The sequence below is a fragment of the Anomaloglossus baeobatrachus genome, chromosome 5 (assembly GCF_048569485.1).
Source record: "Anomaloglossus baeobatrachus isolate aAnoBae1 chromosome 5, aAnoBae1.hap1, whole genome shotgun sequence".
Classification (NCBI taxonomy): Eukaryota; Metazoa; Chordata; class Amphibia; order Anura; family Aromobatidae; genus Anomaloglossus; species Anomaloglossus baeobatrachus.
Genome location: NC_134357.1, coordinates 495705943 through 495723125, shown reverse-complemented (window position 1 = coordinate 495723125; position 17183 = coordinate 495705943). Strand labels below are relative to the sequence as shown.

General features: G+C 43.5%; 1 protein-coding gene across 2 annotated transcripts in view; it reads left to right on the top strand.

Moving 5' to 3' along the window:
- Nucleotides 1-17183, top strand: part of STX8 (syntaxin 8) — a 273887-nt gene that overhangs the window by 63104 nt on the left and 193600 nt on the right. The window contains exon 7 of one of the 2 annotated variants that reach the window (XM_075347945.1): nt 2467-3527. The exons of the other annotated variant lie outside the window; for it this stretch is intronic. Within the exon in view, the coding sequence (XP_075204060.1) occupies nt 2467-2639 (173 nt within the window). The 3' untranslated portion in view covers nt 2640-3527. Of the gene's footprint in view, nt 1-2466; nt 3528-17183 lie in introns of those variants that run through there. 2 annotated transcript variants of the gene reach the window in all.

The following is a 17183-nucleotide window of genomic DNA, read 5'->3' as shown; positions in this document are numbered from 1 at the left end:
AGGAAAGGATTCTTTACAGTTGGAGAAGTCAGACTGTGGATTGCCCTACCACAAGAGGTAGTAATGGCAGACACCATAACAGCTTCTAAAAAGGGCTCAGAAAAATGGCATTGTGAATTATTATAGACCATTTAGTGCCAAAGAATGTGTGATGGTGAAGAATGGTTGAACTTAATGGACCCAAGTCTTTTTTTTTTTTTCAACTTCTGCTACTTGATGGAATCCTCTCCAATTTAGGCGCTCTCAAATCAAAAGGCTGCAAAAAAAATTAATTCAGGAATTTTGTTTTCCAATACGCTTCAAACCACTTAGAAGAAAAATAAGAAAAAAAGGTTCACTTGAAAACTTTATTTTGATTACAGTAAGTAATACTAATTGTGCTTGTAGAGCAGGTGTATCTGTTCATCTGTAGGTTTCTCTCTTGGACGACATCGTGTGTTGTTCTTCGATAGTCATTGTGTCATTGCTGACATTTGTTCGGGTGGTTGCAGATTCCTAGAAATGACAGAGATGATTGGGTTTGTTCCCCTGCCAGATCACACTGTTAATGTATCAGCACTAATAAATAAGAAGTGCATCATATTTACATTTCTGGCCTATCGTGTTCCCAATGGAGGAAAAGGGGCTACATGATTAATAATTACACATCATCGCGCGCTCTGCGGCAGCCCCAACACCAGGGCTCTTTAAATCAAAGGCCGTCAAACATTCCTTTGGTTAGGAAAACATGAGCCAGTGCCATTGCTGTAAATGAAAAGTCATAATTTTTCAATGAAGACCCTCCTGTATTTAACAGGTCAGGCTGTGTAGGACGAGGGTGAGAATTAAGTGTCCACAGATGTTCTGGAAATGCAGCTCAATTATACGTTCTTTTATTGGGTGCGTTATAGAAATGTAAGAAACGGGGGGAGAAGAAATGTTAACAATTGAAATACCAAAGCTTGATTTTAGTTTTCAGTCTAGATGCATCTTAAGAACATATGCCAGCAGGTGGTTACTTCCTCGGCCATGACATGTTGCCTTTGAAAATACCAGGCTTCAATCGTAAATTCAATGCTAGATATTAATATTCTCATCCTATGGAAGATGAAGATGTAGAAAAGAGAGAAGATTACATACTAAGGACCAGGAGGCACTCACTGCGAGTGGAAGAAAAGCGATTCAGACAGCTAAATAGGAAAGGGTTCTTTACAGTTAGAGCAGTCGGACTGTGGAATGCCCTACCACAAGAGGCAGATACTATAACAGCTTTTTAAAAAAGGGCTGGATGATTTCCTCACTACACACAACATTGTTGGTTATAAATGACTTAGTGACCAAATGTAGAACTGGTGGAGGAAGGTTGAACTAGATGGACCTAGGTCTTTTTTTCAACCTAAGTAACTAATCAACTATACATGATGCAAGATTATATGTATTGATGGTAACCTAACAAGAAAGTCTTCACTCAAGTGCTTACACCATCTCGTCTCGTTTTGCGGTACTTGGGGTTGTCTGATTTGAAGACATCCGTTGTGCAAAAGTAGTCTGTTCCTTTACCATGACCCTAATTTCCTTGAAGTGTGACCACAGTTGTCCATCTAAGAGACTCCAACTTTAAATCGATGGTAAACTAGCATTAATTTCCAAGCTCTTGAGTAAAGGTGACCATTAAAGCAAATTTAAAGGGTTTTTCCCATCTTGATAAATGGGTATTGTCGGATAAAGCTCGTAAATCTAAGAAATTTTGCAATTTACGGCATCTTAAAATTTTAAGCCGTTCTTGAGATTTAGATCTGTTGTTTACAACTTGTTGCCTTGGGAGAACGACTTCTGCTGCTAAACAGCAGATGATGTTCCACACTTTCAAACTTTTTTCTACTGAACTCGAAGGCACTGTTTTGAAGCTGGCCAGGGGTCCTGGAGTGCACTGTTACCTCTTAATCCCATCCAGCTGCGGCGCAGTGCTTACAAGCTAGAACACCAGTGATGGTCGGTCTCCTAGGCAACATCCTGTAAATAAAAGTGTTAATATCTCAAGAACGGATGCAAATTTTAATGAGCAGTAAATTAAAAAAGTGCTTGTTTTTACAAGAACTATCTGACAATATGCATCTAGGAAAATGGGAATAACCCCGTAAAGAGACCTGATGAATTTGGTTTCGTAAGCCAACATTCATTTGACATAGTCAGCCATGTTGTATTTTTTTATGTCTAAACCTTTAGTTCTCACAGGGGACACTAGAGCTGGCTATGATCGACTTATGTACCTCTTCCCTATTGAAAACACACATTCTTGGCCGATACACAAAGTTCGTTCAATGATTGATCTTTCATCCTTGCAAAACAAATTATATATATATATATAATATATATATATGACAGACACACACACACACACACGCTTTACTGAACATTCATGCTGCAACCTCATTAGAAATTAGTTTTTGTGCCTTTTCCTTTTCTCTTGGTCCCTTTCTCTTATAGAAGGCCTGCGGATCTTCTCTGGGAAGCCTCCAGCAGTTGTCCCCCATCATGTTCACGTTCCATCTACCTTGGCATCATCGTTGCATCTCCTTGATATCCTGATGAAATCTTTCTCCTTACTCTTCGATAACAGCACCAACGTTTTCAGGAAAGTGGTCGAAATGGGAATGTAAAAATGTATCTTCAAATTCATCTGACAACCTAAGGCTTTGAAACGTTCCAGCATGTTCTCCGCAATGGACTTAAATATTGGAACTTTGTTGTTACCTAGAAATGTCTTCAGAACTTCTTCAAAACAATCCACAAGCCCTTTCCTCAACAGCTTTGATTTTAGTTTCGAACACGTCGATCTTTATGGGTTCCCGAGTATGCGTACCCACAAAAAATGTCTTCTTTCATTAGACCCTGAAACTTGGGATGGACACAGGTACTTAGGTCTCTGCTTCTTTCGATAGAGCTTGCACAAACTGCTTCATCAGTCCAAGGTTAATGTAGAGTGGTGGCAAAAGAACTTTAGTGGGATCAACTAAACTTTTCGTAATTATGTTCTTGAGTTTAGGACGCAAAGATGTTCTTGTTGGCCAACTTCTTTGGCTCCAGTGATGAGTCTTATCCCAGCTTTTCCATTTACATAAAAACCATGGGTACTTCTTGTAACCTCCTTGACGCCTAAGCAGCAAGGCGAGAGCTTTCAGATCACCACATATTGACCATCCTTGAACCTTGTAGTTAAGTTTCTTGAGAATAAAGTCTAAATTTTCATAACTTTCCTTCAAGTTCATAAAATGCCCTACAGGCCCTGAAGCATATTTGCTGCCATTGTGCAGTCGCAGCTTTCAGTTTTTTTGGGGGGGGATAAATCAATAAAGAATCTCCACTCACTCACATTGTACTCAATGTTACATTTTTCCATCAGCCCAGGGACATCACTGCAATACACTAAAGCACCGTCTTGAGAAAAGTATGGAAGGAATTCCTTAATTTCCTTGAATATCTAACCAATCTAATGACACTAAAGTCATCCACCAAAGGTCACGTAGTGAGGCAAAGTATGGCAAGGAGAAGCCGGTGTTTGTAAAAATAAATAAATTTGTGATTTAATTTTTGGGATATTTTTGCCATTTTATACTGCCGCCCTTTTTTCGGCCTGGTTATCAATTTATCTATTTTTATTTCTTTCTTATGTCTATTTAGCCATCCCATATGTTCTCCATTTATTAATAACTCCAGACTGGTCGGCCGTGAGCATTTCTCTTTGTGTCAGAGCCCATGCCTCTGCCCTTCACTCATCTCTGGTTCACACACGTTAACACCTCATATGTCCCTTCTGGGCTTCGCGTTCCTGAAAATAATAGAATTCTGTCCCGTTTTAGGCCAAAGTCGTGAGAATGTTAATAAAAGTCTTGTTATGACAGAGGGAGGGTGTGTGCGGGGAGCGTTACCTAGAAATATTTTAGGAGGGGAAAAAAAAATGAAAACTGTTCCATTCCTGAATGTCTCGGAGATTCGAACAGGGCAATTTGACATATTCAAAATATTTTTGGGGGGTTTTATGAATAGATTGTTAATCCTAGTCATTCTGGGGATCCCACTGGGCCGTTACTGTTGTTCTTGGCCGATGTTATAACACTGAGTCATTGACTCTCATGGTGGTAATGTTTTAAGATGTGGGGTTTTTTAGTCTTAACCCGCGGACTCTTGTCAGTGTATGAGCCTTAGTCATCTGCCCCTGGAGACCCTGGAAAATAAAACAGGTGAGTTAGTGAGATTCTGCACTATGAGCTACGCATTAATTTTGTTGGCCGAGGAGTCGAACAGAATTTCTATATACAGTGGTACCTCACTTAACGAGTAACCCACTTAACAAGAATTTCGCTTAACAAGCAAAGCTTTCTGTAAATTTGTAACCCGCTTTACGAGAAAGCTTTGCTGTACGAGCGAAATCCTCACTGCACACACTTCTGGTTCTGTCCATCCATCGCGCTCTGACCCGCACTTGCAGTCCACACAAACACACACATGTACGCACAAACACACACACACGCACGCACATACATACAGTATTAAGCTCACCTTACCTTCCGTTCCACCGCCGGTCTCATGGTTCTTGTAGTTCCTGGGTACGTCGCGACGTCCTCGTGGCGAACTACAAGACCCAGGAGGCCAGCGATGGAACGGAAGGTAAGGTGAGTATGTAATACAATATAGTGTACCTTTCGCTTCATCGCCGGCCTCCTGGGTCCTGTAGTCCGCCACTCCGCACCACTCCAGGCTGTACATCGGCATCCATAGCAACGAGGCAGGAACTTCCTGTCACCGCTACTCAAAGGCAGCGCGCTGGCCAATCAGAGGCAAGCGGCTCTGCCTTTGACGTGAGCGCTCTGGCCAGGAAATTCCTCCCTCGTCGTTATGGTAAAGCGATACACAGCCCGGCCCCGTACCAGAGAACAGCAAGTCCATGGAGACCGGCGATGGAACGGAAGGTAAGGTGAGCATAATATGTGTGTGCTTGTGTGTTTGTGTTAGTTTGTGTGTGTTTGTGCATGTGTGGAATGACAGAATAGGGGACCAGGATGGGACATTTAACACGTTGTGGAACGAATCGTTTGCATTGCAATGATTTCCTATGGGAAATCTTGCTTTGCCTAACGAGTAACTTGGTTAACAAGCACAGTTCCAGTACGGATTGTTCTCGTTAAGCAAGGTTCCACTGTATTAAAACAAATTGACTTGTAAAAGGAGAAAAAAAAATTAGTAATGAGGACATCGTAGCGCCACTATCTTGGCTTAAAAGGGTACCCTGTCACACAGAGTTTTGCACAAAATTCGCCAACTGTCATAGCGGCGTCTGGCTCTGTTCACATTGCATATTCTGACACTCCGCCCGATGGTTTCTCTGGTGTCTGGGATTAGCTCAGGCAGACTCGGGCATCAACCTGCTGTGTGCTGATTCATAGGCAGGCTAGCAAGAGTTAATCTCTGCTGGTCTGTTTGTTTAGTTTTCCTATCACATGTGATCAAAAGAACCTATCACATCTGCTCCCCCTCGATTTATGCTAGTTGATATCTTTTACCCTTGCCAGCTATAGCTTCTATGTTGGTCTGTGAGGTGTGGTGTCCCATATTTTCTGGTGAAAATTGTGCTATTTGCTTGGTGCGGTTGTGAAATTTACCCCTGTTGTTTTGTAATTTCCTTCCTCCTTTTGTGTTTCCTCTTGAATCTCTTTTTGTCGTATCCTGTGTGTGTGCGTGCTGTGTGACAGCGTTTTGTTTTTTACCTTGGCTGTCTATACCTGTGACTTTCATTACACTCCTGTTCCATCCCTACCTGGAGGAAGGGGGGAGGGTAAAACCAATCAGAACTGGTCAGGAGCAGGGCCAGGAAGGAGAATCGGGCATCTCCACCATTGGTAGTATCCCTAAAAAAGGGATAAAATAGGGCCTCCTGGATTGAGGGACAGCTTAGGGGCCATGGTTCCCTGCTATCCCAGAGCCATCATGACATAACAGTGGTTTAATTTTTATTTCAGAAATCAATACTACACATGAAAATAATAAACTTTGTATTATACAAACTGCTTTTCTCCCCTCCTGGATTGATCTTTCACTCTTGATTCATGGGTAAAATCTGTTTTCAATGAAGTCTGATTTCTCCAGTACTGAGAGAAATGACTGACCATTGATGCTTTTAATATTCTATGGAAGAGGGAGGAGCTAGAGGCGGGCACACATTCTGCTGCAAGTTCTCCTAAGATGACAATTGCTCCATAGACTTAATGAGCACCAACTGTCACCTCCTGTCTCTGTAATGGGAAAATTTGTATTCACTGAAGACACATTTTATTTGGGAATTGAGAAGATTTCTCTAGAAAGTTTATTTTCACCTTTACTATTGACTTATACAAGACTGTCAGAAATAACTCCGCTCACTTGAGTTGATACCATTGCAGTTTTATGCATTATAAATCACATTTTTCATAACAAAGGGTTATTCCCATTACTAGATTATGCCGTCAATTTAAAATTGACAGGGGTCTCTCTTAGGAAGAATCCATAGGCCACAGCACTCCTTTTATAGTGTACCCCATTTTAATATTTCTCAGCTGTATAGCAACCTGCAGCTAGCCCTATTTTCTTGAGGAAAAACATTGAGTGTTGAACAAGCGATGTGGTCCATTTATCCTCAATATTAATTGAAGGGGATGGCAATGGAACGTGGCGTCAAGCCACACAGTCAATTTTCCAGAGCGTTCCTCACACTTTAGTCATATGGTTTGCATGAAAGAGCTCAACAGGAGGCCGACCTTCTCAGCTTCGATACTACAAGTCCACGCTAAAATTGATCTCTCCATTGTCTCACTATATTTACAGCTGTGTGAGACTTCCTGCCTCTGGTGTGGAGAAGATTGTGTGGAAACACAGCGGAGATATGTGCTGCTATTCTTAGTAGTTTTACTGATCTATGAAGATGGATTCTGGTGTATTATGGAGCAGCAGGAGAAGGATAGAAGAAATAGCTGTAAAGATAAAACCTGTCACAGCTTCTCCTCCGCGTATCTACTGTGGACACTGTGTGCATGTAATGAGAGAGACTCCACTTGGCCCTTTAGAAGCAGCTGTGTCCCCATAGTAGATCTCCCCCTTTTACAAGCAGCTATGTTTTCTTTTTGATTAACCCTTTAGAATCAGCTGTATTTACTCCGACTAGGCTGCATAACATATAGGGACATCTTATTACATAAGTGGCAAATAATATTTTATATGAAGTAAAGCTTAGGCTCCTGATTTGTGTTTTGCTGATTTGCTGGCCATTGAGATGAATTGGTGAAATAATTTACAATTTTGTACTTTAATGTTGGAGAATTTATGAGAAAAATGGAGGAATTGGATCCTCCAGTGTACTCCAAAGAGTAGGGACTTGACAATACAGTAAAATAGGCAAATTGATGAGTCCATCCTAAATCCTGCCAATCTATACTCTTCTGATGCGGTATAGAATCAGTTCCCCTCTCACTTCCCAGAGACGAAAATCTAATTTCACGCTGGTAAAATGAAAGTAAGACTGGGGTCCATGTATTACTGGGGAAAATCATCGGGTTTGTAAACCATATGTATTTGAGGAAAGTCTTTAAAATTTGATCCTTTATCAAGTTTTGTACTTTTCTCAGAAGTGATTGGTTCACTTGAAGAAGGTGGTGAGATGCCATTGCTTAGAGTGGACAAGATTTTGAGATTGCATTTAGGACCTCAGTGCCACCTTTAAGCACCTGATCAGACCTCTCTTTTCTTAAGTCCTAAAACACACTTCCGCAAAAAAAAGCGTCCGTGTGACACGGTCCGTTTTTCCGGTCAGTGTTCCGTTTTTTTGGGGCGTTTCTCCGGTACGTATGGCATCCGTGTGATGGCGTATGCGAGCCGTGTGTACGTGTAAAATGTCCGTGTTTGTGTGTAAAATGCCCGTGTATGTGTACGTGGAATGTCCGTGTGGAATGTCCGTTTGTGTGTTGCACAATGTCGTTGATACATGTCGGCTGACAGCAGACAGAGTTGCGCGATGAGAATGAACTCGGGTGAACTTCACCCGACTTCATTGTCATGCCGCGGCTCTGTCTGTGCCGCGTACTGATTAGCGGTCACCTGTGAAGGATTCACCAGTGACCGCTATTCCCCCGAGTGACTGAAGTGAGCAGCCCTCTCTCATACTTACCGCTCCCCGATCACCAGCGCGGCGAGGAACAGCTGTGCAGAGAATACGCGGCAACAATTACTTTGAATATGCCGGCCGCTCATTAATCAATCTCGTATTCACTGCTTTCCCCACCCACAGGCGCCTGTGATTGGTTGCAGTCAGACACGCCCCCCACGCTGAGTGACAGCTGTCTCACTGCACCCAATCACAGCAGCCGGTGGGCGTGTCTATACTGTGCAGTAAAATAAATAAATAATTAAAAAAAAAAGGCGTGCGGTCCCCCCCAATTTTAATACCAGCCAGATAAAGCCATACGGCTGAAGGCTGGTATTCTCAGGATGGGGAGCCCCACGTTATGGGGAGCCCCCCAGCCTAACAATATCAGTCAGCAGCCGCTCAGAATTGCCGCATACATTATATGCGACAGTTCTGGGACTGTACCCGGCTCTTCCCGATTTGCCCTGGTGCGTTGGCAAATCGGGGTAATAAGGAGTTTTTGGCAGCCCATAGCTGCCAATAAGTCCTAGATTAATCATGTCAGGCATCTCCCTGAGATGCCTTCCATGATTAGTCTGTAAATTACAGTAAATAAACACACACACACCTGAAAAAATAATTTATTAGAAATAAAAAACACTAACAAATTCCCTCATCATCACCAATTTAATAAGCCCGAAAAAGCCCTCCATGTCCGGCGTACTCCAGGATGGTCCAGCGTCGCTTCCTGCTCTGCTGCATGAAGGTGACCGGAGCTGCAGAAGACACCGCCGCTCCTGACAGCTCCACGCAGCTAATGAAGGGAATAGCGCGATCAGCTGTATTCAGCGTTGGCCGCTAGTAACCTCAGTGACAGCTCAGCTGATTGCGCTATTCCCTTCATTTGCTGCGTGCAGATGACAGGAGCGGCGGTGTCTTCTGCAGCTCCGGTCACCTTCATGCAGCAGAGCTGGATGCGACGCTGGACCATCCTGGAGTACGCCGGACATGGAGGGCTTTTTCGGGCTTATTAAATTGGTGAACAAGGCAATTTGTTAGTGTTTTTTTTTCTTATAAAGGATTGTTCGGGTGTGTGTGTTTATCTACTGTAATTTACAGATTAATCATGGAAGGTATCTCGGGGAGACGCCTGACATGATTAATCTAGGACTTATTGGCAGCTATGGGCTGCCAAAAACTCCTTATTACCCCGATTTGCCAACGCACCAGGGCAAATCGGGAAGAGCCGGGTACAGTCCCAGAACTGTCGCATATAATGTATGCGGCAATTCTGGGCGGCTGCTGACTGATATTGTTAGGCTGGGGGGCTCCCCATCCTGAGAATACCAGCCTTCAGCCGTATGGCTTTATCTGGCTGGTATTAAAATTGGGGGGGACCGCACGCCGTTTTTTTTAATTATTTATTTATTTTACTGCACAGTATAGACACGCCCACCGGCTGCTGTGATTGGGTGCAGTGAGACAGCTGTCACTCAACGTGGGGGGCGTGTCTGACTGCAACCAATCACAGGCGCCTGTGGGTGGGGAAAGCAGGGAATACGAGATTGTTTAATGAGCGGCCGGCATATTCAAAGTAATTGTTGCCGCGTATTCTCTGCACAGCTGTTCCTCGCCGCGCTGGTGATCGGGGAGCGGTATGAGCCGCGGGAAGAAAAAAACCGAGCGCCAATGTAAGTATGACTGAGAACCGCAGAAAAAAAGGTAAGTATACTGAATTTAATTTTAAAAAAACAAAAAATAAGATCGCTAGTGTAAAAACGCACACGCACGAAACGTGCTGAACACGGACATACTCCGTGTGCGGTACGTGCAGGCACGGACCCATAGACTAAAGCGGGTCCGTGCCTGCGTGCTGCCGGCCAAAAACGGACATGTTGTCCGTGTAGAAAAGCGCACACACGTACTTACCACACGGACACACGTTCCGTGTGATTTTACGTGTGTGTGCCATCAACCATAGAATAACATGGGTCTCCGTATGTACGTGTCTCCGGTACGTGCAAATACGTACCGCACACGTACAAATTAAACGGATGTGCGTTGCGGGTCTAAGGGAGCTTCGGAAAGTCTGGAACAAAGCTAATTTTGGTGTTACATAGACATACTTGACACACAGTTTTACATGGGGACCATTCATAGCATTTTTTTGGTTTTCACTATGACTGCATGGACTATGGTTGTCCTCATAAACCAGAAATGAACCACCAAAGCTCTCCATCTTACACAGATGTACTCACTTGATGCTAAGAGTTTGGGCATCATCCTAAGGTGCTCCTCCAGTCTCGAAATTGGAGTATGCTGTCCAGAGACCCAGCAACGTTTCAATCCACATGATCAATGGGCGGCAAAACATTTTTATTTTCTTTTTAGTTGCGTAACATTGGTCATCTTCTGCAACTCTTCCATAAGACATCTCTAAAGAACTCCTTTAGACTCTCCTGGCAAACAAGGAGAGGAGGACCAATTCTTCATTTCCCTTGGAGAGTGTGCTGAGAGTTTGAGCCGACCCCCAGAATAAATAACATTTTTTTTGACAACCTCTAAGCAGTCGAGAAGAGATTTTTGGTTGGGAGTAAGCAGACGTGGGTCTGTTGTTAATGGCACCTGCAAAGCTATGAGCGTCTTTATGAGTTTTAATAGGTGATTAATCATGATTTTTGTCAAATTTTTCGCATGTCTTAATTTCTTGGCTTGTCCTTGTAGTCTATTAAAACATAAATCCCTGTGTTCCCACCATGCTTAGGAACACAAGGAACCCACCCGGTCTGGTCCAGATGTCATCCTGTTTAGTCCCATATGCCCAAAAGTTTTACGGAAGCATCCAAGGTCACTGAACTGAATTCTTCATCCCTGCGCTCACTAGGGGAGCAAATTTATTGTGCTGTCAGAGACGTGACTGCCTCATTTCTGCTGGAGCTATAGCGTTTTGGCAAGTTATTCCAGTGGCATAAAACGAGTGCGCTACATTGTGGCTACAATAAGCGCTCGTAAATTCAGTTCGAGATTGGAATGGCTTCATCTCGGAGTCGGAGGTTGTCTTTGAGGGGGATTAGGTTAAAAAATGTTCCGTGGAATGTAAATGGGAAGCAAACATCTTATCTTGTTGGATAGAAGGTAATGCCTGCACATACGTATTCTTCACCCGCGTTCGATGCTTCGAATGTTGGCTACGTGACCCATCGGCTAGTAGCAGTTTGCCTCATCTCTGCATAGATAGACTACTGACAGTAACACGATAGACTTCTAAGCTCTTGGTCCTGTAATTCGGGGCACTCTACTTTATGAATAGACACGGAGGTTCAACGCTCATTAAATTGCATCTATGGTTCAGATGATTGAAAAGTTTTTTGCTAGGTAAGAAGGGGTTAACGACAGCGCACAGCTGCAACTAAGCCCTAGATTAGTAATGCAAGATGTCTGAGACCCCTACATTACTAATCTCTAAGTGAAAAGAAGTAAATACAAACACCGAAAAAAATTCTTTATTTGAAATAAAATACAAAAAAAAACCTTTTTCACAGCTTTATTAACCCCAAAAACACACAGGCCACCAATGGTCCACCACTATTACCAATAAAAATGTAATGTATTTATCAAACATCACAATATTTTTAACCCCCTTCATTACTAGGATTTTATGCTCATTGCAATTCCGCTCCTCCTTTCGAAGAGCCATGTGTTTTTTGGGGGGGTTTTCCCGTCGACATAGCCATATGAGTTTGTTTTATGGAGTACGAATTATAGGTTTGAAAGACACCAATCATTTTTTCATACAATGTACTGCACCCAAAACTGCACCTTGTGGTAAAAAAACCTCCCCAAAAAAGCATGCGTTTTTTACTGCGTTTTGGTGCGTTTCTTGCTGAGTTTTTTTTTATGCGTTCTTGTGCCATGCATTTTTTTTGTGAAATCGATGGCAGGAAGGGATACACAGTGCAGGAAAAAACGCACCAACAGTTATTATGCTGCTGCTTTTTTCTGCACCCAAAACTGCAAGGAAAAAAGAAGCAGCGTGTGCACAGAACTTCAGAATTCTCAATGACTTTGCTGGCGTAAGACTGTGTGCCCACGTTGTATTTTTATGTACTTCTTTTCTGCACACAAATAAGCATCGACAAGAAAAAAGCAGCTGAAAAAACGCACTTTTTTTTATTGAATTTGCAAGTTTGTTTTCCTGCTTTTTTCTTTTTTTTTTTTTTTTTTTTTTTAGTACTGGTGATTGCGGGGATTTGGGTGCTGTACCTCCATGATTGCCACCAGGTCACCGGCTGATCTTACAGCCGGGACCCAGCTCTCACTGCCCAGAGCGGTGCCTATGCCGCTCCTGGCAGTTTAATCCCCAGGCAGGGTAGGGAGAGAAATCACTTACCTCTACCTGGTGATCGGGTCCCTGTAATGCGATCACAGGTACCAGATTGCAGCCATAGTAACCCTGGGTTATCACCATGACGACCCTGAGTTACTGTGCTACATAGAGCCTCACACACCATGCTGTATGTGAGGCAAAATGCTGCTCTATAATCCCCTGTAGTAATTAAGCGCGCAGGGGATTATAGAAATGCTGAAAATAAATGCAGAAACAATTGACACGCTGCTTCTTTTTTCAGCAACAAAATCTGCAGGAAAAAAAAGAAACAACGTGCGCACAGCAACTCAGGATTCTCATTGACTGTGCTGGGATGCTTTTTCCTTGCTTTTATTGATTAAAAAACAAGGAAAAACACACAAAAAGCACAAAAAATTGCCACATGGGCACATAGCCTAACTCTAGACATGCAAAGTTGGGCAACAAACTGCGCTAGAAAATACAGCATGTGCACAAGGCCGTGTTCAAACATTGCTTTTTTTCTGCAGCAAAACCTGTTCTTATGGCCGTAAAAAAGCTGCTTTCAAAAAGAAAGTTTTACTGTGTTTTTGTTGCCTTTTTTTAGCTACATTTTTGTTGCCTTTTTTTTTTTTTTTTTTGCTGCATTTTTTGTGTTATTTGATAAATATAGGTTATGTTTAAAGCGCACGAATCACCAGGATTTTCGTATATAACCTAAAGCCAGTGCTATACTGGCACTATCAGGCTGATTCTATACATACCTGTAGTGGTCAGCTCGGATGTTTAGGTTTTGATATCCAAGAAAGTAAAGTTTATAAAATCAGCAGCTTCTTGAGTGGCAGCAGCTGAGGATCAGATAATATCTGGGGGGGTATTCATAGTTATCCCCTCCCCCTGTTAGAATAAGCATAAGTATTATACCATCGATTTAATTTTTCACTTACAGGACCTGTGTGAGGTTATACCCATATGACCAGATGGGGCGGGGCCTCAGCCAACAAAGCTGATACAAAGCAAAATTCTTCTGTTGGCTGAGGCCCCGCCCCTTCTGGTCACATGGGTATAACCTCAGCACCGATCCCGCTAGGTCAAGCTATATATAATTGCCTTATTCTGTCTCTGTCTTGCTTGCTCCAAAATGACGTCATTACAGTGACAACCGTCGCCACACTGCGCACACTAAAGAGCCTGCGACCAACGGCTCAGCTAACTGAACAGCCTGAACTACGGGCCCACAGGACGACGCCCAACACTTTTCCCCGCACCCACACGGAGCCCTGACTCCCCGGTGAGTGCTGCACCTCCGGGAGCCCACACCGGCAACCCAGCCAACACATCCCCACCGCTCGCCTCCTTCCCCCGCACACATTACCCCACTCGGTTCCACCCCCCCCACACTCCACCCTCCGCATGTATACACTGAACACACACACACGAACACACACACACGAATAGTCACCTGTCCCCAGCCATGCAGTCCCCAGCACTGACGTCCTCAGCGCCATGGCCCCGCTCGGCTAGACCCCCCGCACTTCTCCCCCCGCACACATTACCCCTCTCGGCTCCGCCCTCCGCATGTATACACTGAAAACACACACACGAACACACACACACACGAATAGTCACCTGTCCCCAGCCATGCAGTCCCCAGCACTGACGTGCTCAGCGCCATGGTCCCGCTCGGCTCCACCCACCCCGCACACATTACCCCGCAGGATGGGGGCACATGTCAGGATGGTGGCTGCACCACGATGGGGGCACTTACTAGCATGGGGGCCACATGACAGCATCAGCATATTTCTACTTAACTTTACACTGTTCATGGCCTTCTTTCATTACAAGCCATGGACATCATTAAACATTAGACTCATCTATTAAAACTGTTCCTTCTGTTTTGTCATTTTAAAACCAATAAACAATTATAAGAATACTAAATTAAACCTAACCCATCCAGTCCATTCATTACCTTATTATTCAATCTGCTAACCCACATACACATTCTAGGCTACCCGATACGTTAGAATCAGGCCACCTTCTAGTTGTATAATACTTATGCTAATTCTAACAGGGGGAGGGGATAACTATGAATGAAAAAAAGCTGCAAAAACGAAAATTGACATGTTGCTTCTTTCAGAAACGCAGTAGTTTTCCATTAAAATCAGAAAAAAAGCAAGTGTATGTGCGTGAGATTTCTGAATTCTCATAGCTTTTGCTGGTATTAATTTGCATAAAAATCATGAAACAAACATGCAAAAAATAACCAACAAAAAAGCAACGTGTGAACGTACCCTCATGGATGTGACCATGCCAAATGTTTTTTTTATTTTTTTTTATTTTTCAATGGGAAAAAGGGACACGATATAAACGTTTATATCTTTATTATGTTCATTTTTTTTTATTATTACTTTTCCTAGGTTTTATTTTTTTCTCCTTAGCAGACTTGAACCTTTAATCACTTGATTACTCATATTATCTACTACAATTCTACAGGCTGGGCTCACAAGGTGACCAAAATAGTGACCATAGGGCGCCTTCAGTACACCCCATATGTTATGATAAGCTTTTGGTACTACGCAGTTGGTTTGGAAAAGCCTGCAGATGTTGGTGCACAAATGCTCTGGCAACTTAGCCGTTTAAATTGAACCGTCATTTATTAGCATCAGCATCTAAACTGTAAAACAGCAGCTCACAAATATCGAGGACTCATCGAGATGGGACTTAGGCTAGTGATGCAGCTGATAACCAGGCAAAACATCTGAAGAAAATAACCCAAAGGACTGGAATTGAGGTCTCTCTCACTACTCGATGTCCAACTATCTGATTATGAGGGTCCCTCATTTATTGGGCAGAGAGAAGGATGGAGCGAGCATGTCTAATTTAAACCCTCTCAATCCTTTTGTTCCCACCTGAGATAAGTTGGCCGTGCTTGACGCAAACCGAGTGTACAGGTGTATCTAGGTAATGTTGTCAAACTTAAATACATAGAGGACCAAATTAAAAACTTTGACAAAGTCTTTGGCCAACCTAGTCGCGGGCCTCACATAGTCCTCCATACAGAATAATGGGCCTCACATAGTCCTCCATGCAGAATAATGGGTCTCACATTGCCCTCCATACACAATAATGGGCCCCACATAGCCCTCCATACAGAATAATGCCCCCCACATAATCCTCCATACAGTATAATGGGCCCCACATAGCCCTCCATACAGAATAATGGCCCCACATAGCTCTACATGGAGAGTAATATCACCCACATAGCAATCCATACAGAATATTGTCGCCACATAGCCCTCCATACAGAATAATGGACCCCACATAGCCCTCCATACAGAATAATGGACCCCACATAGTCCTCCATACAAAATAATGCCCCCCACATAATCCTCCATACAGTATCATGAGCCCCACATAGCCCTCCATACAGAATAATGGGCCCCACATAGCCCTCCATGCAGAATAATGGGCCCCACATAGCCCTCCATACAGAATAATGGGCCCCACATAGCCCTCCATACAGAATAATGCCCCCGACATAATCCTCCATACAGAATAATGGACCCCACATAGTCCTCCATACAGAATAATGGGCCCCACATAGCGCTCCATACAGAATGCCTCCCACATAATCCTCCATACAGTATAATGGGCCCCACATAGCCCTCCATACAGAATAATGGCCCCACATAGCCCTACATGGAGAGTAATATCACCCACATAGCAATCCATACAGAATATTGTCCCTCACATAGCCCTCCATACAGAATAATGGACCCCACATAGCCCTCCATACAGCATAATGGACCCCACATAGTCATTCATACAGAATAACGGACCCCACATAGTCCTCCATACAGAATAATGGGACCTACATAGCCCTCCATACAGAATAATGCGCCCCACATAATCCTCCATACAGTATAATGGGCCCCACATAGCCCTCCATACAGAATAATGGCCCCACATAGCCCTACATGCAGAGTAATATCACCCACATAGCACTCCATACAGAATATTGTCCCCCACATAGTCCTCCATACAGAATATTGTCCCCCACATAGCCCTCCATACAGAATAATGGAACCCACATAACCCTCCATACAGAATAATGGACCCCACATAGTCCTCCATACAGAATAATATGCCCCACATAGTCCTCCATACAGAATAATGACCCCACATAGCCCTCCATACAGAAAAATGGGCCCCACATAGCCCTCTATACAGAATAATGGCCCCACATAGCCCTACATGCAGAGAAATATCACCCACATAGCACTCCATACAGAATATTGTCCCCCATACAGAATAATGGACCCCACATAGCCCTCCATACAGAATAATGGACCCCACATAGTCCTCCATACAGAATAATATGCCCCACATAGTCCTCCATACAGAATAATGACCCCACATAGCCCTCCATACAGAAAAATGGGCCCCACATAGCCCTCCATACAGAAAAATGGGCCCCATATAGTCCTCCATACAGAAAAATGGACCCCACATATTCCTCCATACAGAATAATGGGCCCCACATAGCCCTCCATACAGAATAATGGGCCCCACATAATCCTCCATACAGTATAATGGGCCCCACATAGCCCTCCATTCAGAATAATGGGCCCCACATAGCCCTCCATACAGAATAATAGACCCCACATAGTCCTCCATACAGAATAATGGACCCCACATAGTCCGCCA